Genomic DNA, 24794 nt, shown 5'->3' on the forward strand with positions numbered 1-24794 from the left:
GCAGTCTGTCTGTCTTTTGTGTGTGCGCGTGTGAGACTTGCAGTTTTCAGATGCAAAATATATAAAGAACAGCAGTTTTGCAGAAATACATGTTACTCAGTGAGCGTACCGTGCTATTTTAAGGTTTATTTTTCTTAGGGAGTTCCTGATGAGTGATATTTCTTCATTATTTTGTGTAGGCGGGCCGAGGCAAAAGCACATTTTAAAATATTTTATAAAATGGATGCATGGTGTAACGTTACAAATGTAGTTGTTTTATTTGGGACATACTCAATTATAACTTAACTGAAAATACATGTAGCGCTTTGAAAGTGTATGTGCTCATTTATGTTTACTGTATGTCATCAACCCGCTGTATACCCCCTCCCTTTTCTTGTTAAGTGCCACAGGGCTGGAGACTGTATAGATATAACCACTTAAAGATGCACCGTGCTTCACATTTTTAACTATGTCTAGGAAATGTCATCTGATGTCAAACGTGGTGCTCTTTCTCACTGCCTGCCCCACTTACCCCCTTTCTAAGGTCAGTGCAATTCACTGGTTTCGGCCGAAATGGTGCATGCGGCTCCAGGCCGTTGCACTGGGTCAGGATGTGTCGGGGGAGGCCAGAGAGGCTGCATGGCCATCAAGCACTGCTCCCATCCTAGTTGAGATGCAGTCTTTAATTCCCAGCACAGGTTTCTACAGTGCGCACACATCTGCGACACTTGGTTTACACTTAAAATAATGCAAAACCGGCCTTCTGGCAGACTGGGAGGTGCATGAGGAGGGGGCGGAGGCGCAGTTGGGAGTTAGTGGGTACTGTACTGTTTGCATGCTGTTTCTCTGTCATTTTCCCCTTGGCCCTGAAAAGCAGCTTTTGGAAAGCGCCATCCCCATTCTCAGTTATGCAAGCACAGGCTGTAAAATAGGGAGGTTGCATGAGGCTCTGGTCCCAGCAGCTGAATCACAGCTTAGGCTTTTAGTCCACGCTGCCTCTCTCATTTGTCTCAATGCCAGGAGTTTCTCCTCGGAAGCACAGTGGGCTCTTTTCCCCATCTCTCCTCTCTCATACTCATACTCTGTTGAGTCCCCCCCAGCAAATAAGAACACCTCCAAAGCAACCCCACCAGCTTAGAAATTGCCCACTCGTGCTTCAGAAAAAATACTTTCCATGCTCCATCATCATTGTGTTTAAGAAATGGGGAAAACTGGAAACACCTCTGATTTTCCCTCTTTAAAGATGGCGGTACTGAGTGGAGAAGATGAGGATTCCCCACCTCACCCTCCTTTGGGTACCCAAACGAGTCTGAGCATCGGACAGGCTTGCCTGAAACGTAATAATCCATCCACCAAAAAGAAAGAATTTTTAAAAAGTGCAGCTTTGCAGCCTTTCTGTGGAGGTTTCCACCCCCCCACCCCCCCCCGCCTCACCATGTTCCTTCATATATTCACTGCCCGCATAATGTTACCCACGGGATGGGGGTGGGAGGGGGAAGCTTGTTCTCTTTCATGTGACTGCAGCACAGTTAATAATTGTACCAGACTTCAGGCGCTCGCGTGACCAAAGGGATTGATCGGATTCGTAACCGGACAGAAGTTTTTCAGGCACATCTTCGTGCCTCAGCATCCCAGCAGATTCAGAGAAGGAGCCAGATCGGCTTTCTCTGTGATTGCTCATTTGTTATGTGCTGGCTAGTGTATAGCGCGCAGAGACAAAGGCCGCCCTGGCCTGAAAAGCCCCCAAAGAAAAGCAGTATAGTAAATACATCTGTAAAACCGTGTTTAAGTTACAGACTGCATGCGTCTCACGCGCGCTCGCTCGCTCGCTCACTCCATCTCCCCCCCCCCCTTGCTGCCTTAAAAAAGGGATGGCAAAATAGTTTGATAAAATGCATCAAGTGCTAAACTGTTGATATGATTTAAAAAAAAAAGAGGAGTCTTCGCTCCAGCATATGTTTCCAACACTTTAATCTTTTATGGACTGCATACTTGCTGTGGGAGTGGAAGGGGATGTTGCAGGCTGACTTTCAGTGTACTTAGAAATCTTTCCCACAGCATGAAAACTCCCCAGAAAATGTGTGAAACAACGGCCTGGAAACCAGGAAGTTTCTGATGCCTAGCACTCATTGCTCTGAGGGATTTGCTGTGCTCTGGAGGTCATGTAATAATCTTTCTTCTTTGTTGGCTTCTCTAAGTTTATTTTACACATGACGGAGGGGTATGTGTGTGTTGCTGAGCTTTTAGGGGTCCTCATTTCTGTAGCATGTTTTTGCCCCCGGTTCTTTTGTTATGCACTCCCATGATTAATACGTCTGCTGCTTAAAATGGCTACTGAACCACCACCAAGTTCTTGCCACTGGTTATCAACTGCTTAACCCCTGTCAGAAACCACCCAGCACAGCTCTGAGTTGATGCTTTTGTTGCTTAGCAGGTATATTTCTGATCTTTGGGCTATCCATTAACCCTGTGAATACTGGACACAATGAAGACAAATCTGCTGCGGTGATGATGGTACGTCCTGATGCTGTGATCACTGCTGCTGCCCCCTCAGCGTGCTCTGGTTAGATTTGCGTGGCATGCAGTCTTCTGGGTGTGTGGTTTTGGGGTTTTTTTTGTTTTGTTTTCCCACCCCCTTACCACTTCGTATAGTTTTGGGGTTTTTTTGAGGAGCTGCAGAAGTTGCTAATGTAGAAAAGCAGCGATGAAGGTGGGAAGTCTGGCACTTGAGGGCTGGTGGTCCTGGTGAGTTGATAAGGAAGATCCAGTTCCCTACAGTAAAGAAATTGTGCGTCCAGTTTCAGTCTGTGATGGACTCGGCGTTTTGTTTTCTGGCGTATCCTTTCCGTGTGCCTGTGTTTGTGCTGGAGCACGATGGAGCGTGAAAGGAGTCGGAGGAGAGAAGGGGCTGCAGCTTGGGTCTGGTTGCCAAAAAAAAACCCAACAACAACCTCGACCAAAAGGAGAGTTAACCGGAACATACCACAAAACAGGTTAGGCAGGACGCTGAAGCCAGATACGAACCTTCTCCCGTGCTTTAAGGCATCTTCAGTACACCCTCCTCCCTCTGCCCTTTCAGGATTTCCCCCCCTCCTCCCCGTTATGAAATAGTCCTGTGCCGACTGGGTTTGAACGTGGGGCAGGCAGATGGTTGCAGCGCTTGCTCGCCTGCTGCCAGCTGTTTCTTAAGAAATAGAGGGTGCACTTGTCCGTGCCCGTCATCCCGTCGCAGAGGCAGCACTCTGCGTGGCATGCGCCTCTGTGTGTGCCTTTGTGCCCTCCGCCGGGTTGCCTTGCGAACAGTCCCAGACGAAAAGTAGCGGGGGAGGAAGAGCAGCAAGGAGACAGGGAATGCTGGCGGGTGGAGCTTGGAGGGCTGATCCTCCACATAGTTAATCATTACTTGCAGCATAACCTGTTCCTGTTTTCTAGAGGTTTCACTGGCACCCGCAGCCAGAAGCATATGAGGAATATGTGATAAACTGCTTTCTGAGCAAGATGGTTTGCCTTGCAGCAGCAAGCCCAGCGTCTAATACAAGACATCATTTCTTCTGTAACATGTTTATGCCTAATCGTTCAGTAAACATACCATATATAGTCCGGTTCGTGCTCGCTATAACACCCTGCTGCAAGGCGACTTTGCTAGTACCGCACAGATTCCTTAGCTCCTGGTAACTGGCTGACAAATAGGATGTTGCCATATGTAACATAAATATTCCACACAACTGGGGTTTTTTACACTCCTGCTCATAGTGCATAAAGCATGTGTTTCTGATCATGTCAGTCTTAAGTCTAGCACTTTGAAAAACAAAGATAATTATACAAAACAAGGTGCCTTATCAAAGCATGGACTGGGTCCCACACGTGTGTTTTTGTTGCAGAATAAAGATTCCACTCTTTCCGTAAACGTCAGACGAACCTCGTATTTATGAATCAATGTTTTGGGGACTTTTTTTTTTTTCTTTCTTTTTTCTCTCCACTTAAAATGCCTGTTGCCTCCTAGGTGAGTGATGGGTCCCAAGCTAGAGCTATGATTCACTGAGAACTTTCTCTTTTCATTCTAGCATCTTTCGCAGAATTTCTCCCCTTCCTCTTTCTCTGTGCCCTCTTTGTTTACCCTGTGCTAGCAGGGTACTGAGCGTGGCAGAGAACATGAAGAGCAGCACTGCGGCTGGATTCACAGCTTTCTTAATCAGCTGTTACATATGGTTTGACTTCAGCTTTTTTCTTTTTTTGCCTCCTTTATTTTTTTTAACGTTGTGAAATGACTTCAGTAGCATTCTGACTCTTTCTGTGCTAGCAGAAGTGGTTCAGGAAAAGGAGCTGAAGCCTGCCTACCTAGACGGGGGTGGAGTATTTTTGCCTTTTTGTGCCTCCTACTTCTTGACCCGTTCCTTAATGTGTGAGAAGACAGCGCAGTGGTGTGAACCCCAGATAACCTTGCACAGAGCTTTCTGGCTGTCTGCTCGGTGATGGCTGTTAGTGCCTGGGTCCAGCAGTTTAGCGACTGGCATTGTCTCCTGTACCACTGAGACAGTTGCTTAATGAGAGAGGGTGCTGGTTAGATGCAGATCCATGCAGGTGGATTTTCCTCCCGTGACTTGCTCCTTATTTAGGCAACGCTTCCAGGAGGGGAGACTTTGCAGGGGGGAATGTTTGGGTGTTACATAAATGGACAGGACATGCATTTCTCCGACTTGTCTCTCATTGGCCTCGTCAGAGTGAATTATGTCTGACTGCTTGGCAGTTAATTGGACCATCCTTCCCGTTTCCTAAGCTGATAAGCCCCTCACTGTCTGCCTCAATCAGGCTTCTTTGTTTGAGAAGTTACTAATGCTGCAGAAGAACAGAATAACTACTTTCCTATGTACTGTAACCACGTGAGGTGCTCTGATCGATAAGTCTATGAAGATTCACCATATTTCTTCAGCAAAATCCTTTCACGAGACTTACTTGTACTGTAACACCGATAGCAGTTGACAGACACTGAAAAGTAGGTATAGCCAGTGTATTTAATACATAACTTGTCCATTTTTGAAAGAATTGCATTTGTGTTTAAGTCATCCTGTGAGCAGCTTTATTCTGGCAGATCCTAATAGCTGTGCGGAGTACCATGTTTGTCTGTAGTTGTCTGTCCATCAGGATCGGGTCTCAGAAATGGTTCCCTTTTACCACAAAGCCTTCAGACTGGGACTGTCTTTCTTTATGTGCCTGGATGGTGCCTAGTTTAAAGTGGGTGTTGCCAGAAGGTGAGTAATAAACGATGATTAATTGTCTCTGAGCTATGGATGAGTTTGTATGAAAAAGCACTTGGCTAAAGGCTGTGCTTCAACAGGCTCATCAAAATTAACCATGCAGGAGACAGTAGCGTAGCATCCCAAAGGCCTGATTCTTCCGTCTCTTGACTGGTTTTGTTTTGACTTCTGTGGATTTACTACATCTGATTGGTGGAGAAACGTTGGGTCCCTTTGTCTCCAATGTTAAATGATATCAGTATTACAGATTGCAAATGGGCTGAGTGATACAGAATTGTATGCACTACAAGTAAACACCCTTTTGTTAGATTGCTCAGTAATCTTTTTAATGCAAAGGTGTGGTTATGAACCTTGCAGGTATGCATCCTCATGTTTGTACCATTGAGTCTATGATAAGAATGCATAGGAAAGATGCAAAGATACCAATTCTTGTGTTAATTATATCTTGAAGTTGAAAAGGAATTTTATTCTACAGGAGACCACTTCTCCTTTGCTGCCAAAACTGTGAATAAATAGAAGTAGAAAACCTAAAGCCATAGTGATTTTTAAAATAGTTTCCATTCTGAGTTTACATATTGATTCGAGCAATGCATTGCATCTGTTTGATCGTACAGTTACTTCTAAAACCTTTTGAAAAGTAAAATTTGTCACAGCAATCTTCCTTCTCCCCCTATCCTTCGACTATTTCTGGCAGCTTTCAGGGCTCTAAGCACACAAAGTGAGTATTGGAGGATTTGCTTCTTGCACAAAATTTGGAAGAACTGGGCCTTTTTGTTCTTAAAAAGCTTTCCATAATGGGCTTTGTCTTGACTTAGGCATAGAGGATGTAAAATATGCAAAGAAAATAAATGCGCATTGCATTGTGAGGCTACGTTTGTAGGTACACTCCGACCTCGGGAAGTGACCGCCGGTTTATTTTTTGTTGTACCTCTGAGTTGGTGTTGCTGAGCCCCAGGATGTCGGTGGCATCGCCGGAGGACGAGGAGAGGATGTAGACGCTGTTGAGTTCAAGCGGCCGTTAGGGGTGTTAAGCCGTTATTTGTTCGTTACGTCCGAGAGACGTAGGAGCTCGGGTGAGCTGAACACAGGGCCTGGTCAGTAGGGCAGGATCTGGTGGAGAGGCTAAGGGAGGCAACCACCAACTGTGGCTGGATCGCCGTCCATTCCTCCCAAAGACTTGTCGGCAGTCATCAGACCCCAGACAGCTAGCCGATGACCTCTCGTACTGTTGCTTCTTTTATTAGCATTTTTATTGCCTGACATTCAAGGTGATGGGCGGAGAATTTGCATTTGGATTTTAAAGTTTCTGGAAGAGTGTTTGTGCCCTGTATCTTGTCTGAACCTTACCCAAGCTGGTTCAAGAACAGCTAGCAGCCACTGATTCAAAGGCCTTGCCATCTACCGTGGGATCAGTGAGCTTCAGTCTTTCTGAGTGGAGGTGATGAGGAAAGAGGGGGAGGAGGTGTCTGTGTCTTAAAAGAGTTGAAAAGGAAAAACTGGAAAACAAGCAACTACTCACTACAAAGTTCTTGGAAAGAAAGATGCTGTGTGTGTAGTAGTTAATGTGAATTGCACTCTGCATGCATGGTAGCACAGTTACATGGCTTATGGGAGAGCAACTCGGTAGGCTGCAGTGGAGTCTTAGCAACCGTGAATGGAGAGAAAGCAGGAGGCAGCCTGGCTTCCCTGAAAGAGCTAGGGGAACATCAGGGATGGAGAAGTTTAGGAAGTGTTTAGCCTCAAAATTAGGGCAACTTGGAAATGAATTAACTGCTGGGCCTGTAGTGATCTGTGTGTTCATGTATGTATAGGACCTTAAGCACAGAAAGGTTTGGGGTGAGTCTGGAAAGGGTCCATGTTTAAGGAATGTAGTTCTTCTGGCTTCCGAGATAGCTTTTTGTGTAGACAGCATGGAAAACGATTACAAAAACAAGTATTGCAAGACACTTAATGAGATGGGAAACTGGCAGTGCTAAGGCTGTGGCTCTTGGACTCGAGTGATTGTGAGAGAATTGCAGGTTTTTTCTGCTTTCTTTTTCCAAGCAAACACTTTCTGACTCGTGAACAACCACAAGTGGAGTTTATCCTACGGGCTTAAAGTGAGCAACCCCCAAAATGCATTGAAAATCTCGTGACTTTTGGGATGAGGGGCTGTGACAGCAACTGGACTTGAGGAAAAAAAGATACTTTTAATGTTAGCTGGCAATTCCACCAGTGTAGTCTGAGACTTCATCTGCTGAGATGTCAAACTGTCCACGTTCACCGTTTTGGAGCAGGGGTGACTGGGACTGACCAGACTAGTTTTTAGGGAGCTTAGTCAGCTTCCTAATTTCCAGGTATACTGAGAGAGTCATCAGGGACAGGAATGGAGAGAGAATGTCAGTAAGTTCCTCTGCGTGAAAGAAGCTGGGCTGCCAGGAGGATTTTCAATTGGAGATCACCAGGCAGCTTTGTTACGGGCCCTGTCTTATCTTGCATGCGGCTCTACCAAGCTTTAACCATTTGTGCTGAAACACTACATGTCAGGTGTTTAGCTTCAGGCCATATTTGTTTTGGTTGAAAGAAAAATAAGTAATTAAAAAAAATTCTTCAGCCATTTCTAAGAATGCAGCTAAGGGAAAAGTAACTTCAGGTTTTGAATTCTTTTTCATGTCCTCTCTTTTCTTACTGGAAAGAAGAAAAAACCACAACAAACCTAGAATCCCTAAAAAAGGGGGAGAAAGTCTGACCTGTTCTTCTAGTCCTCAAAGCTGGAATGCAGGGGCATTGAGATTTGGGAAGGGCAAAGTGGGTAGGAGATTGCAGTTATAGCTATTGATTGAATAAGCTAGCTGTTTATTATCATAGCTGATAATCATCGGCAATAGTGATTTCTCCAGTGCGTTCTGTTCTTAATGTCTGTTGCAATATGGATGGTAAAAAGGACTGCGCATGACCCAGTGAAAGCCAAGCATCCTCGTGTCCCTCTTACTGCAGATCAGAGTAAGTCAGTTCAGCTCTGTGAGTACTGAAGTTGGCAACCTAGTCCCACACCTTGAGCGACCTCGTGTGCCTATATATTTGGCTTCTCTTTCACATGCAAAAAACACGTGGGGAATGTGTGACCATTTCTCTTGCACTGTGATGTACAGGTATAGGTATAGAATCTCTGGTTGAGGGCTTTGTCGGTGTAAGATGAAAATGTTGTTCTCATGAATGTGCTTTACTTTGTAGGCACTTCTGTTCCATATGGAGTAGGGGTAGCTTGAAAGTTGTCTGGCAAGATTTGCACACCTTGCCAAACACCGCTGGTCTCCTAAAGAAAAACAAAGGCCCAGGAGTTCATAAATACCTGTATATGTGATGTAAACAAACTTCCTGATGCAGGGGCCACGTAGCCCTCCCTTGTAGACCACAGCTTGCACTGGGACCTCTGTAGCTTCTGTTGAAGCTAATGGGTCTCTTCCATAGAATGGGCCTATTAGTATCAATTCATGAGCAAGACTGAGGCCTTGATTTGTAATGAGCCCTTAAGTGTAATTCAAAATAGCCTGCTGACTGTATCTTACTAAGCTGCTGTGGGTGCAAGAGGGAAACAGATTGAGGCTGGAGTAATATTTACCTTCGCTTCCAGTCAGGAGGAGTACCTAGAGCAAAAAGGAATGTGCCACACCTACGATCCCCGGAGTTGGCTTTTCTGGGAACTTCAGCCACAGAGAATGAAATACCCCCGATGCTGCATATGCAGGGTGAAGGCGGCTGCTATCTTTAAAAATATGCATATGAAAACGGAACTGGAAGTTACTGCAAAGCTGCATTTGCAGGTATCATAGCAAGGAAATTTTTAGAAACCAGACCTGAGAGGTTTTACCAACAGCGAGTATCTCAGGATACTCCCTGACATTTCTCATTTGCTTTGCTGAAGTGTTAAAAGAACCCCTGGTTTCTGTAGTTTTGGCTAGCAATTAGTAAATTACTTTAGGATTTTGTTTTGTTTTTATTATATACAGTGTGTATGTATAATATGTATTTTAATGTGCATTTAAAAACTCCTTTTTTGCTTGATTATAGAAGGGGAGACCACAGAAAGACTATTTTAAGTTCTTTGACAAGACACTTAATTGAAGTCATTTATTCACGTTAAGTACCCCAGAGCAATATTGAATAGCTCTGTCCTCCTCTGTTTCGAGAAACTCCTCAAAATGAAAGAAAAATCCCTTCTTTGTTTGTTTTCCAAGAGAGAAAAAACTGAATTTCAAAATGGGTTAAACAGTTTAGTGATTCGTATTCCATTTCTTGCAAACTTTCCCCTCCCCCTGAGCCCAACCACTCTTCCCCTCTGCTCTTGCCCACAGAATTACCATGCAACTAATTTTAGAGGTGGGTTTATACATTTGTTTTAAAAACGCTGCAGTCTCCATCTCTGGTAATCCACCAGGTGGAAGCAGATGTGTAGAATATCTGTACACGTGTTTGTAAATCTGAGTTTGAGCAGAGGGGGTTTCTAAGAGGGCAGTGTATGTGCAAAGGCAAGGGAACCCTCGGCAGTGTAATACCGTCAGTAAAGCAAAAATTTGCAGTTAACCACTAGCTGGATTCGTTGGTGGTTTTTGTTCGTGTGGTGGGCTGGGTGACATTGTATAAGCCAATTCTTCTGATGGATGGTTAGAGATCAGTTGCCTGGCTGTTCTGAATTACAATAGGGAGAAGGCTATCGGGGAGGGGATGGGGAGAATAAGATAGGAAGTGGTTTCTTAGCGATGGGTTCTCTTCTTGTGCTAATAGAAGTTTTGGTCTATTAGCCTCGAGTGTGCTTTTCTGACCTGCAAGCTCGTTTGTAGTTTACTGATGTCTTCTTCCCTTCCACCTGCCTTCCCATAAACCACCTGGCATCCCTGTACCTCTCTGCTCTTGCAAAAAACGGCATCTTTGAAGTTTGGGGGATATCCCTTTTGTATTCAGCCCTCGCAACGATTTTGCTTTGAGTGCATCTTTGTCTGGAAATATGCTAAAAGTACTAAAACTTTTGTTTTGTTTGGTTGAGGGATGGGTGGGAGGGCAGGGAGAGTCCACGTGGTGTCAAAGAGGAAGCTTGAGGTGGCTCTAAGTGACCTCCTGAAAGCATGCCTCCAGCTTGTGAATGCTCGTGGTCTCCAAAAGGAAGTCATTTGGAAAGGGGCTGCGCTATCCAGATTTACACTGCCTGCTACGTTTCATGTAACAGAAACGCTGTGGCTGTGTACTGCTGCAAAGTTTTTGTGCTGTCCTTCTACAATTTTTGTTATTGTTTCTCCGCTGACCTGTTGCACTAAAATTCATGTTGCTGCCTGACAAACTGTGCTTCTAATAACTGACGCTTCATTTGTAGGGCAAAGCCTGGACAGTAAGATGTGTTGAATATATATTGATTTAAGTTATTTCTTTACTGACTTGTTCTCTTTGAGCTTTGTGTAATTCTGAGCATGTTACAGAAACAACCAAATTGCCTAAAAGTGAAGTGTTCCTTTCCAGCTATACCAGTGAAGATATTTGCATTTTAAGTCCAGAGTTGCAAAACTTAGTCCTCTACTTGTGCTTGGTGCATGCTAGGACAAAAATAAAATGGAGGAAGAGCTGAAAGAAACCGTTTGCATCACTTGAGGCCCAGTGGGAGCTGAGGGTCAGGATCACTCTGAGAATTAATCAGTTCACTAGAGAATATGATAATACAAGGAAATGATGGCATTGCAATAAGGTTTTCATTTCTTTTTATTAGTAGCAGAAACTTTAAAAATAAAAAGAGCGAGAGAAAGCCTGGGAGCAGAAGTGGCCTGAAGGGGAAATGACCAAGACCAGCTTAGAAATGCAGAGAATGGTGGTTCGGGAGTGCTGTTTTGCTGCATCTTTGTGTGAAACTCCTTTCTGTCTTGTGGAGGGGGAAGAGAGAAAGAGAGCACAGCCCTGTGAAATCCGACTTCTTAATGCTGTTTTGAATAAAGCGAAATAGTTCTGGGCCTTCCGCTTTCCTTGCGGATTGAGGTTTTTAAACAGAGAATGCCGGGCCTGCGGAAAAGCGACTGTAATCGCAAATCTGAAAGCGGCATGCTGCCTTTCTTGTCATTTTTAACAAGTCAAAACGTCACAGAAATATGCCCAGGCAAACTTTTGGTCCTGCTGTGCCCCAGTGCAATAATTATAATGCAGAAACAGCTGATGGGTCATGTCTCCAGCCCTGCACAGCGTTATGACTTGCTACCTACATTCCATGTTTAGCTTTGAGGGATCAGATGGTGCAAGGTGCAAGCAACGTGAGCTAGCAGTCCCTGAGGACATGCAGCCAGGCAACACGTCCTTTCCCTCTGCAGCTTTGGTTTCTTTTCTCCACTTCTGTCCCATTCCGTCCCATTAAGGTGATGCATTTTATAATAAATACCACTCTCTGGAGGGGGTCAGCTGCCCGTGTGGGACCATGTGTGCCATTCCCACTGTGCTGTATGTTAAGTCCAAGGGCCCAAGGTTTGTAAATATTGTTTCTGAAGTACCTAAGGACTCCAGGTGAGCTGCTTGCCCTACTTACTGAAGACTCTGGAGCTGTGGTTGGTACATGTGGTGGCACATGGTGGCAGACTGTTTCAGCATTGTTACTGATGTGACTTAATGAAGCATGAGTTGTATTGGGGGGGGTAAATTTTGTCTTTGTGCATGGGGAAAGGGTATTTACAAGTGTTTACAAACAAACGGAAGTTGAAATTGATGCTTAATTCAGCCCTGTAAAGACTGAGGGAGGTGGGGAGGGAGGGGGATATTTTGGACTTGTGTTTGTTTTGTGCTTAGCACTGTGCAAAAGGTACACCCAGTCCTTGATCTAGGAAAAACTCGATAGGTAAGCAGAAAGTTACTAACTCATTGCCTGGGACTGCTCTTGCTCTCTTGCTCCCCTCTTCCAGGGATGCCATGGGAGAGGTGCGGTGCAGACATTTTAATTGTGGTAGTTTATTTTATTGTGAACTTATTTGCACTGGGTTTAATTGGAGAACTGAACTTCAGGTAGACTTTTAAATGATAGGAGTGTTCTTTATGGCAGAGGGTTTGCAAGCGAGCTCTGAGCTGGAGAGAAGGGAGCGAGGGGGGGGTGGGAGGAGGGAGTCTGGAGATGGAGCCGGCTGTGGGTTCATTCCACTACATCTTTTTATCTTTCCCTGGTACTGCAGCACTGCGGGAGTAGAGTTACCGACAACATTCTTGCTCAGGTCTCTCATCCCTCACTCAAATAGAGGGTGTAATTTGACGATGTCTCTGCTTCCCTGTGTGAAGGCTCTTGATGAAACTATATGTGTGTACATTTTTAAGTGAAAACCAAAAAAAACCCCAAACAAATGCAAATCCCAAACCAGATCAGTTCTGTGATCCCAGATCACCGTGTGGTTGTTCAAACACTAGGACTGGCTTGAGGCTGGAGGGAGAACGTGTGGCCGGAGCTGCGGGGTGAAGTGAGGACTGGCAGTCTGTCCTTCTGAATGACAGCGTGGCTTACATCAGGTTAAATCAGCCTGTACACTGCAGGCTGAGGCGAAGCAGAATGGATTAAAAACAGGTTTTCACTTCTAGCCTTGAGTTTCCTTGCAACTGCAATTCTACATTGGCTTGTGGCGGTACATGTATTTCTACATGTCAGCTGCCATGGAATATGAGAGACATCTTTTTACAAGACAGTTCTTGCAGTCAGTGTTCACTGAAGTTTTCCTTACTCAAACTCCTTTGTCCACAACTTTCACAAATAGATTTTGAATCTGGATTTTTATCTCCTCCTTCTCCATCCATATCAGCTGTTACTGGCTACAAACAGGTTAACAGTGAGGCCTGCTGGACTGCTTAATAGGTGGCCGCCTGGCGATGCCTTTGGGCTGATGCAGATCATTTCTATTGGCCAAGGTTATCTCCCTGCTGACCTTGTAGCCAGAACGCAGCCTCTCGGTGGCACAGTAATTGTGAAAAGGAGGGCTTCTGAAAGAATTCATAAAGGCTGGAATATCCTTTCTGCTTTTGTAAAAGCTGTGTTTTATTTTCATCACTGCTCTGAACGAGGAAAGAAAGTGCCTTGATGTTAAGTTTGTAAATTTGGAGAAGGTCGTGTTTGAAGATTCTTTTCTTCTAAAATCCACTGTGGAGACTTCCCAAATTTAGCATGGCAAGAGGCTGCTGTACCACAACTTGGCTTAAAAGCCTGCTTTTGCTACTGTACTTTCTCAGTTGTTTGCTCACTGAGCATTGATAGCTTGCTGTACGTGTTACACGGCATCTGATTTCTTCCTAGCTGTAGCCTTTCATACCAGAATGTCTTTTCCCTTGGTTGCAATTGGTTCGGTTTACTGGACTAAATATGTTTGCCTGCTTTTGGGATAAAGAGGGACTTCTGTTAGCTGTGTAACAGAATGAGGCACAGGGATTAATGGGGGGAATGGGGAGAGAGGGAGGAGTCGGGTGGGTTTTCTTTTTTTTCTGGAGGCATCAGGCTCCTCCCGTAGCGAGGGAGAGCATAGTACATCGAACCTAAAGACCTTTAAAGTACATGCTGAAATGGATGCTGGGAAGATACAGTACAGTGCTTGGGCACAACTCCAAGGCTCCCAAGGCAAGTAATATTTAAACAAGCTGAACAGCCCCTTTAGGCAAGCAGCAGGAAATCCAGCACTGAGCTTTGTGTTGTTGCATGGTCAGCAGAAGATAAAAGCTCAGGCTATGCAGCTGGGGTTCCCTCCTATCACTGGATGGCAAACTGTTAAGAAAAGATAAAAGGACAGAAAAGAACAGGGGGTCGTCTTATTGAAAAGCATTCCTTCATATTTTAAGCCGTCGAAGTACTTTGAAATATATTGGGCCTGATGTAAGTCAGAAACAGCGTCATCGGCAGCTCTCGTGTGTGTTGGAGCTTTTACATCAGTTGGCAGGCAAAAGGTGAATTCGTTCCTCTGCTTCACCAGAGATAAATGTTTAACATGGGTAGGATTGTGATACGCATAGGTGCCTCCCTGCGAGCCTCACAGTGGGCAAGAGCTTCCCAGAACTTTTTTAGGAGCAGGGTGTGTAATGGTGGGCTGCTGCTGACTGGGGGTTTCATTCTGAAATGCAACCAGCATTCAGCCGTATATAGCCTTTCCAGGTCCCGCTTTCTGCAGCTGATCCTTGGTTAGGGACTGTTTCAACAATGAGGAAGAGAATTTAAATGAATGAGGTTGCTAGTTCAAGTTGTCTAATCATTATTTACTGTATTCCTCCCCTCCGTCCCTCCTCCTTTTTTCCTGCATCACAGCACTGGTGTCTTGGGAAAGAAAATGCCTCAGAGCATTTGTTACCAATTTAGCAGCAAGTACGTGCTCAAATTTGGGATTTCTGAGATCTGTGTGTGCCATATGTAGGCAAAATGTAATATTTGCTAGTTCCAGTAGAAGGGAACAAACACAAATTTGCTGTTCTTCAGATAGTGTTTGTTTAATCTAGTGAGACTTACATTTGTGCAGCCTTTTTGTTTTGGTAAGACGGTTAACCGTCCTCCCTAGGGTGCCTAATTGCTTATCATGAACTAATCAGTCCCCTGGGTATATGAAGGGATGAAACACTGCCAAGATAGAGCCTGTGACTTCCCCCAGAGGTGTGATAACCCTCCTAATTACCCCACCCTTCGGGGAGCTTGCTTACTGCTATTTTAAAGACCTTGTTACTTCAGAAATTATCCATGTTTAGAAATTTTAGGAAGTTTTAAAGGAGTATATTTGCTGAGGAATCTTTGAACTTATCAGCTTTCATATTTTTTATGTCAAATCTGTATTGAACAATGTTTCAAGTTTGGTGTGAAATACGCTGAACATGTTGCTGCTGCCACTTCTGTTTATGAAAGTGCCTACCTCCATAGCCTCCATGGCATGCCAGACCCTAACAGATGAGGAAAGGGCCAGTTTCTGTCTTCAGCTGTCAGTATGGCGAAATCTTCTAGCTTCAGAAACCCCATTTGAAGTTTAGATGAAGGAACGAGTGAAACAAACCTGGTGGTGACTCTCGTAATTTTTGGTAGAATGATAGTTGCACATTACCATGTGTGAAATGAGTGGGTAGATTAAGAAAAGTTTTTTACCTTACAGTGAAAAATAATTGATTTAGCTGGTAGTTTTGCATGCTTTCTCCTTTTAGTTTCTTGTTTTAACTCATTCACATACACACTTGTCTGCTCTACAGGTGAGACGGCTACCAATTTCTCGAATTCTCCTCTTGTATCTCTCTATATTGAACGGTTGAGCTCCATAAGGTATATAACATGTGCTACAAAACAATAATGTCTGAACTGGAAGTGGAAAATAGCTCCTGCTATTTAGTATCTGAGTGAAAGTATGAGTTCTGGTGTTGAGGTTTTCTTCGTCCTTTACTTTTGCTCTGAATGAACGTCATTTTTATATGAAGTTTGGAGGATGGGATCTGTCAGTTGTGTAGAAATACAGTTTATTCTTTTAAAGAGTTGTAACCTAATCAAAGAACAGTATCAGATTTTTTTTTCTTTCTTTTGTGGCTCTTTTAAAACACTTTAGGTCTTGTTCACCTCTCTGATCGTAGAGTAGATTCTAAGTGACCTCAGCAAGATTAATGTAAATATATATATTGCCATAGTATGTACTGGCTTAAAACTGTAAAGCAAGGTGATTTCATTTTTAGAATTAAAAGAAAGTGGCTGTGTGGGTGTGCATGTATATATGACTGAGAAAATGTTCATGTGGAAACATCAGTCCTCAAAAGAAGTATGAATTTCAGTATCATAGGTCTGATTATGATACTTCGATGTTGCTTCACTATGTGTGCATATATGAAAGTGATTAGTCAAGGTTCCACTGGCAAACTCTTGCTGTCCTACTGCAGAAATTGGGGCGGGTGTGAGTGGGTGCACAGGCCACTTGGTCGATTTTTTTTGTTGTTGTCGTTTGTTTTTCTCTATGGTGAACACTTGCAACTACTACTTCACCCAGAATTGGGTTGAACGTATGCATAATTCATATGAGTTTGTTTCAGGCTAACATTTTGGTATATTATATGTCAATGGGAGTCAGCAGAAGGAAATGAGTTTCCCTTTTCATACGTGAATTGTGGAAAGAATTGTCTGTGTCATCTGTTTGATGGCAATGTGTGAAGCACTAGCGGTGGAATTGTTTTTTTGGAAGAGGAGGGTGGTTTTGGACTAGCAGCAGACGTTTTTAGCTGGAGGAATAGCAACTTGAAACTTCACTTACTGAAGAAACCTGTTCACAATTTTGTCTGTTTTTTTTTTCCCCAGCGTTCCTGAAATAAACTTCCTGCAATTCTTTGCAGCGTGCAGGTGTCCAGACTCCCCTTTACTCATGGTCGCCTGTGCAGCCCGTCAGGTGACTGAAGGCTGTACCTAAAATTCTGCCAGCAGTGCAGTGCACTGCAATGGTCTTGATATAGTTACGGTGGACACCTTGTACAGCTACAGGCTGTAGCATCCCCTCCTAGTCCGAACAACTGAGTATTGCATTCCGGGAGTCTACACGTGTGGAGGACTGCCTGGAATAGAAAAAGGAAAGCTGCAGAGATTGTAAGCTGCTGCTTGATCCGTCTGGCTGTTGTACCAAGGAGCATCAAAACTTTGCTGGATGGATCCGACAGCTCGTTGCAGAGTAGAGGGTCAGTCTTGCTGGTTATTTGCAGTTATTAACCTTAGTGGATTTTAATTTTTTTGTTTGCTTTGTTTTTACATTTTTCTCTGTGTGCATAAGAGGATTGTGGCCTCACAACCAGAATGCTCATGTTCAGGAAACTTAAGGCTGTTCCTACTGAAGGGCTTTGAAGATCAGCAGGCATTTCCTCCAGGGTTTACAGCGTTGTTGGAGGAGCCAGTTGCTGCAGAAGTCTTCAGGCCTATCCGCCTGACTTTGGTCATTCCTTACCTCACCAGCACGTGGATTATACTGTTTGCAGACTGTCTAAGCTCCACGATGACCTCCGTGGATTCCTCATGAGCTTTTACAAGGCCGGGCCTGTGTACTTTGTAAAACCCTTTAGAAATGCCTGCTAGGCTTTTAAAGTCCCAGAGCAAAGGCTATACTACAAGGAACTTGGAAGGTCAGCAGCTGGATGTGGTTGTGGATGAAGTGGGATTTGTGTGTGTGTGTGTGTATGCAGTTCTTGTTTTGAAAATACATCTTTTTTCAAGTCAGAGATATGTCGTTTCTGAGAAGGCTTCTTGTACTCATCTGATAAAGCTAAGGGACTTTTGAATTCCATAAGAAATTGTCGAACTGGATCCCTGTGCCCTTTTTTTGCACGTGTGTTGCAGTCTATGAAAATTAACAGATGCTGTTTCATTTTGTCTGTGTGCAGGAAGCACCTCCCACAGGTTAGTTTCACTGTGTGTACTTCAAAATAGAAAGATAACTCGTACTGAAGAATACCATTGGCAACTAGCACTGCTGTTTAAAATTTTCCTAGTGGCTTTTCTGTGAGGATCTCAACTTGGAGAGGCTTGCCAGCACCATCTACTGCTGTAATTAATTTACCTAACTAAACCAAGAAAGAAACTTTGTATTTCAGAATTTAGAGCTCTGCAAACAACCCTGACAGCTACCTGCCCAGCTGGTATAAGCCAGTGGGTGTGCTCACAAGACTGTGGCAACTTGCTCATCAGTGATAGGAGAGAGATGTTTTTCTCAAGGCTGGGTTCTCCCTTCACCTGGAGGAAGCAGTAAACCTCAGTTTTGAGTGATTTGTGGTACTCTGGTATCTATGGCAAATATATATCTTGAATAACCCCGAGCAAAATTAAACAGCTAGCTTGTGTCTTTTAACTCTGCCTCAGAATAACAGGAGAATGGCAACCAATGATCATCTATGCTTAGTATCACATGGAGATGATGTAGGTGGTGTATATCTGTTCTAGGTCCTTAGCAGACTGTAGGAGGTGGTTGACTTGAGACCTGTTTGTGCCTCACACAGTGCAGGGCAGGGGTTGGCTTTGGCTTGTGGGTCTGTGGAGGATCTGCCTGGTGTGGAGACACAAGCTAGGAAGGAGCGCTACAGGTTATCTTGCTCATGAAAAAGCTGTGTAGCCGCTTTGGAAATTGCAGTTGGAGGCTGACATTACAAATGCCTCTGAGGGTGGATGGGAGAGCAAAGGGTTGTACAGCACTCTTCTGAATCCCTTTGCTCCAGCACATCTCTCTTTTTCTCCCTGTGGCATGTGGTTTCCCCTCTTAAAATTTCAAGCTAAAACTCTCTAAAAAATCTATTTCGGGGGGTATGTGTGTTTCTGAACGTTTTAAATTGTCTTGATTATAGATTTTTTTGTTGTTGTTTGGAGAGTGTGATAGGGGGAATAGTTCCTGTGCTGACCAGAAACAGAAGACAGGAAGATAATGATGTTAACAAGGTGGGGGAAAAAAGGAGGTGTTTGTTTAGAAAAAGCCTAGTCATTAAAGCCTGTGGAGCAGAGGAACCCTGCTGATAACACAGATGAAATAGTCTGCCTCTTCCCTAACTTTAGAGGAGTGGAGCTTTGTAATAAATGGCTGCCATGTGGCAGCTGTCTCCCAGCTTCGTGAGCCTGGCAGTAGTTAATCCTGTCAGCAAGTCATGCTCCCTGGAAAAGAGCAGTGAGAAGAGCTGCAAACTCTTGAATCATTCTCTGCAAAATATTTGCATGTTGAATCTTTCTGCTTAAAATGAATTTGGTGATTTGGTGGAGGTTCTCATCTTTAAGTAGCATTAAAGTGCAGCTGTGCTGGCTTTTAAATAAAACGTTAGAAACGTGCTGAGATGTTGCAATTCTTTTCCCTCTTTAAAAAAGAAAAAAGCCATTTTAGTTTTGGAAGGTATATGTTCCAGGGTACAAAACGTGCTGTGTAAAGAAGGGACGCTCTGTGTTGCTGTCCCTGTGTGTTAAGAAATTACAGGTTGAGCATCTGAGATCATGATTATCCTTAAAAGCTTGAGGCTTTAAAATTAATCCGTTCACTTCCATTTTCTTCTGGTAGTTTGCTGAGCATGTAATGTTTCTGTCCTTTCTCCACAACCCAGAAAACTAGAACTTTGACTTAAAAAAAAAAAAAAAAGTTTGAGACTTTTGTGCAGTAATGTAACACCATCAGATTTTTACAGGGCTCGTGATAAAATCATGATGGTTGACAATGCTACCACCAGGAAATGAGTTTTAATCCCTGTAATTTCTACTCTTTCTTTTCTCATGTCATGCATCATTTTACTGTGTTATCTTGCGAGGCGTAAAGTGCTTTGGCATGCTACCTGGTACGGTGCTCCAAGCAGAGAGTGCGTTGGCATCTTCCGCAAAGACAGCGTGGTCGGCCTGCAAAGGATGCACTGGGGGCTCTGCAGTAAGCGAACCAATGTTCTCCCCCTTGGGCTTGCCTGCACAAGGAAATCTGCTAGCATGTGGATGTAGTTACAGTGGTGAAATGCCATGTGGGACATAGCTACTCCGAAAGGAAGGAGTCTTTTCCTGGTTTAGCTTACCCTATTTCCAGAACGGTTTTTGTAAAATTGCCCATGCATTCAGGCCCTCTGTGAAGCTCTCTTTAAATCCATCCTGGAGGAAGAGCATCGCAACCAGGGCGCCACACAAGAATACAGGGCACTAGCACAGGAGATTTTCTGTATCTTCCTCGGCGTGATTCATCCTGCCTCTCTAATCCCTGCCGAACCCGTCCTGCTGCGCACACACAGCTCTGGCTACGTGTGAAGAGCAAGCATGAGGGGGTGAAACATTTGCTCGTTTCTCCTTCCAGAGATTTGCTTTAAACCTTTGCCTCGAGTCCCGGGTCCGAAGCTGCCCTTGGCTGAGCTGCTGGCCATCAGGGCGAGGGACAGGGACGGGGATGGGGATGGGGACAGGCCCTCCCTCCCTCCCTGACAGCTGCAGGCACCAATTGCCAGTGAGCAGCCCAGCGGCATGGTTTTGTGGCTTTTCTTCCTCTCATTACTACTGTTCCTTCTTGTTTCCGTGATGCTGTGCAGAGGAACAACCGGATGGATTGTCTCCTCTTGGGGTGGGTGCCTGGGCATCTGCACGGCCAGTTGGTATGGCACAGGAGCCCCTGTTTTTTCAGTGACACCAGGGGCTATTGATGGCAGGCTGGGCCTGTGCTGCTGCTGCTGCACAGATGCTTGCTCTTGGCCCACCTTAAAAGGACAAGATATCCCGTGGTTTAGACTGGCCGTATATTGTCAGAGATGTCAGCATCTCCGTCACAGCTACCCGGCTGAGCCCAGCGTCCCGCTTTGCCCGCTTGGCGTCTGTGCAGCCTCTCCTCAGTCAGAGCTGAGGGGCGCTGTAATTTGGACTGTTTGGAGGGGAAGGTCGCTTTTCTTTTCCGTTACTCAGAAATGTTTTCCATCTGGCTCTCCCCAGTGCAATCTGTCTGGCTCACCCCTTGGACTCTTGGACAAGTATCTCATTCCCTCAGCACAGTGCTCGCTTAGCCATGTAGGTATGGGACTTCAACCTATAGCTTCCCCCCCCTCAGGGTTTTAAGTTAACGGGGTTTGGCAGGGCAAAGCAAAAATGAAAAAAAAACCCCAAACCCACAGAGCTATGTTTTAGATTGTTTGTTTCCTCATTTTGCATCCCTCATCCCCTCTTGCTTGTCTAAGGTGGCAGCAGCAGCAGACAAGGTTTTGTGTCCCGGGGCCGTGCTTCCCTGGGGTCACTGGGGCTCCCCTCGGGCAAGCGCACCTCCCCTTCCTCAGCCTGTTGGGCAGGGAGACGTGGGCGATGGGGATGCCCTCTGGTCCTCACTTTGGCTTCCCCCTGCCCCTCCACTCTCTTGACTTGTCCTCGGCTCCTTCGGGGCCGTGTGGGCAGCAGCGGTTTTGGCAGGCAGCATGACGCCACTTGCCTGACCTGTTCCCGCCTTTGTGAGACACCTCCATCCCGCCTGCCGAGGGAAGAGCCTTCAGGGCCCGCTCCTGCCGGTCCCTGGCTCTGCTCCGGGCTCCCACCCTCTCCCACACCGTGTCCCAAGGCCGTCCCCTTGGCCGGTGGGATGTGAGCCAGCCCTGGCCTGAGGGAGAGACGTGGTGGCCGGACCAAGAAAGGCTGATCAGTGTGGGGAGAGACCCCAGGCCATGTCCCAAGGAACGCTGCCCCGCTGTGGCCGGTGCCAGCCTGGGGGGGATGTCAAGGGACTTTCTCGGGTCGCCACTTCATCTAAGGCAAATAAACTGGAGTCAAAGCCAAGAAACACATCGACTTCCTGGAACTCTGCGAGGCGTCCGCACAGCTGTCCCCGCTCCCCGAACACATGCAAAGCAGAGCTTATAAGGACAGACAGTATTGCTTTTGTGTCCCTCCTCAGCCAGCGGGGAGGGCGCAGGGGAGGGGATGTACCGGGTAAGGCCCAAGGCCCGTCTTGTCCTGTGTTCCCCCTGCGTCGCCGTGGTTCCCGGTGACTGGGGGGAGCCGGGCCCCCTCCCCACCGGTCTCCCAACGGCTGCGCGGGCAGGCAAGGATGAGGGTGGAGGGGTGTTTGCCGTTGTCTATACGGGAAGGAGTGGAGGGATGTCTGCTTACAGCCGCTTGTTTTACTCTGCTGTTGCCCTGACTTTATTTTTTTGTGTGTCTAAAAGTAGTGCTCTTGGCCCCAGGTTTGTTAAGCTGTCTTCAAATCTCAATGTCCTTTTTGCTTGAACAAGCTCTCGAAGCTGACTGCAGTTTGGTGACAAAGGCTTCCTGGAGGGCCAGGTGCTCACCCACAAGCTGATACAAACAGCGAGGGTGAGGAACAGCTCGTAGATACTACTTTAGTTGGGGGGGAGGAGGACTAAGGCGTTAGAAAAATCTCAAAATTCATCAGCAGCTGTTGAGCCTAAATGCGGCCGCAGGTTATTGCAGCCGTGCGTTTGTATGGTGCTTCTGTCCCCAAGAATGGCAGTGCTGGTCGGGAGCCCTGTGCAGGCTCAGATCAAACCCTCTGAGGTGCCTACCGAGCGTGCTGGCAGAGACCTGGGCTTTCCTGTTGGGAGCCTGGGGGCTGTCGGGTTTTGCTTTCACTCTTGGTGCTGGAGCAGCGTGTGCCTCGGTTCTCCTTTCTAGCCTGGCAAGACCACAGGCTCCTGCGTGAGGGCAGTTCCCACAGCACACAGCGCTTGCGAAAGGAGCCAACGTGGGTACCCTGTTCAAGTTAGCAAATTGAGTGCAGGGCCAAGAAGATAGGTACGAATGCATTTTATATTAAGGCTGCCTGGTGTCTCCGTGCATTGCTGTAAACCAGTTGGACCATATAGGTGAATTTCATCCAGGAAACCCTTGCTTTGCCAGTATGGCATCTCACTGTTAGATTAATATAACTTCCTTGTTTTCAGTGTATTACATCAATGTAATACCAGAGTATCATGATGATTCAGAGTTGTTGTTTGCTTAAGGCATTAACTAAGTTAAAATTCTGGTATGCTTTATGGAGAGATGCTTTTGGTCATCTGAGCCAAAGTCCTGAGGACCATTAGTGGTCCATAGGTCATCAGAAGGTGATTTTCAAAACCTACATAAAAACTAAATGCACACGTGTGTCCCATCATGCACACAAGGAAATAAAACAGGAGGAGTAAATATGTTTGAATATTTAAAATTTAGCCTAACTGTTAAATGTTGTAGCAACAGTATACAAGATAATCTGGAAATACGGGGGTCATCTTGTTCTTGTTTGGTGCTTCTTCCCCTGCCCCGCCCCCAAAACAGAAGGTGGTCCCTCACTCAGTTTTAAGGCATGGCCATGAGCATGTTTATTCTGTGGCTGGGTATATCTGTCTGTGTACATGTTAGGTAAGAAAAGGCATATGGATGTTGTGGATTTGTAGAGTTATTTTAGGAAGCAAAGTATTAACGTGCACTAACACAGGTAAAACAATTGTATCACTAATAGCTCAGAGAGTTCATTGCAAGAGGAGCAGTCTGTCTTTTGGTGCTCAGAGAGTACCTTTCAAGAGATGTTGCTCCTTTTGGTTGTTGTCTTTTAGGGTTTGTTTTGTTTGGTTTTGTTTTTCCCTAGAGGAAAACAGGTACAAGTTCGAAACCTTTGGGGTAACATTCTTAGTTTTTACCAAATGCTAAGTGAAAGAACGACCACCAGATACTCCCATGCCACTGTCTTTCTTTTTATGCTTGTCTTCCTTTCCCCATAGGCTGCTCTGTACTGGTGCTCCAGCAGTGGTGACAGTGAGGTGACGCTGCCAGTATAATTCTCTACCGCTGGGGTGCCAAGTCAGCACCGACACTTCAGTAGCAAGGGCAGAGTTGGTATTAAAAAGGTCAGTCGGGAAAACTTTTTTCATTTGGTTTTCCTTTGCCTTGAGGCAGTGCTTTGAATAGCATTAACCCTTTTTTCTTCCCACACGATGCCTTTTCACCCACTTTCCTTCCTGCCAGCTTTGATGCAAAATCATGTTCAAAATGTAGTGCAGGTGACTGTGCGCATCTCTTGGGGTGGGAGTGACCATTTGTGCTTGGGAGAGTCGCCATGTGCTCTGGGAGTAAAATCTGCTCCTCTTGTAGAAGCTTAGTAGGAGACCAGTGCATCAGAAACTGATTGGAGCGCAGCGTAGCGATTCTTAGGTATTATAATCTCAAGGGTAAACAGTAAACTTCTGTTTATTCAAATGCAATATCCCTCTTTGAAGTTCTGTTCTTGTCTAAATTTGTATACTAGAAGGTCTGGCCTTCATTTAAATGATCCTTGGGGTTTTTTCTACCACTTAGAAAAAAAACAGTGGGAAAGCCTTGAATAAGCTAATAGCGTTGCTAAGATGGAAATGATGAAGAAGGCTCAGGATTCCTATTTGGGCCTCATGAGAAAAAGTGGTTTGAAATGCATGTGTGTGGGGGTGCACATTCCTAAAACTGTCATTTGTTTCCCCTGTTTCTCCTCCTCCCCGTGTTCTGTACTATGTACTACGGCATGTTTAATGAAACCAATAAAAGTATTTGGCTGAGAGTGTTAATCTTTCCCTGGCCCAATTAGTGCATGGCTTCTACTTTAACGTTAATGTGGATTTTTTTCAGAAAGCAGAACAATGAGCAGCTTTGTGCTACACACCAGGTTTCCCCCCTCCTTGCCTGTATTGTGTGTTTCTTCCTATCTATTCCAAAGGGAGAGCTCATGTGCAAAGACAGTGGAGCAATCCGGAGCAGAGACTTGTACCAGCTCCCAGGGGTGAGGACGTGCTGCTCCGTGCTTGTGTAGCTGCCTCTCGACGGCAAGTCAAGTGACTGTGACTCTGAAGACTCATAATTTCTCCTTTCTTCTTCCTTCCCCTGTGGCCTGTGTTCTCCTTTTCGCTTCGTCCGTGATGCTCTTCACCACAAGGAGAAGCAGCTGTGACTGTTGAGAGTGGTCTTAAAACAAGAAAATTAAATACAAATAAATATACATAAGTGAAGGGGGGAAGTAACTGTTGATGGGCTCAGCTTTAACATACAGTGGAGTCACACTTTATCCCAAAGGAGGAAATAGGTCTAGCAAGTGTCTTCCTGTACAGACTGAATGGGAAGCAACAAGGCTTTTTACTTTTTTTTTTTAGCTCTCTGCTTTCTCAGTG

The 24794-nt window shown here is 45.3% G+C and overlaps 1 protein-coding gene across 3 annotated transcripts in view; it reads left to right on the plus strand.

Annotated features, from left to right (window-relative positions):
- RREB1 (ras responsive element binding protein 1) overlaps nt 1–24794 on the plus strand; it is a 125360-nt gene that overhangs the window by 29143 nt on the left and 71423 nt on the right. The window contains exon 2 of one of the 3 annotated variants that reach the window (XM_076330496.1): nt 16507–16877. The exons of the other annotated variants lie outside the window; for them this stretch is intronic. Coding sequence (XP_076186611.1) covers nt 16847–16877 — 31 coding nt within the window. The 5' untranslated portion in view covers nt 16507–16846. The remainder of the gene's footprint in view (nt 1–16506; nt 16878–24794) is intronic. 3 annotated transcript variants of the gene reach the window in all.

This window comes from Aptenodytes patagonicus, chromosome 2 (assembly GCF_965638725.1).
Source record: "Aptenodytes patagonicus chromosome 2, bAptPat1.pri.cur, whole genome shotgun sequence".
NCBI classification, from domain to species: domain Eukaryota; kingdom Metazoa; phylum Chordata; class Aves; order Sphenisciformes; family Spheniscidae; genus Aptenodytes; species Aptenodytes patagonicus.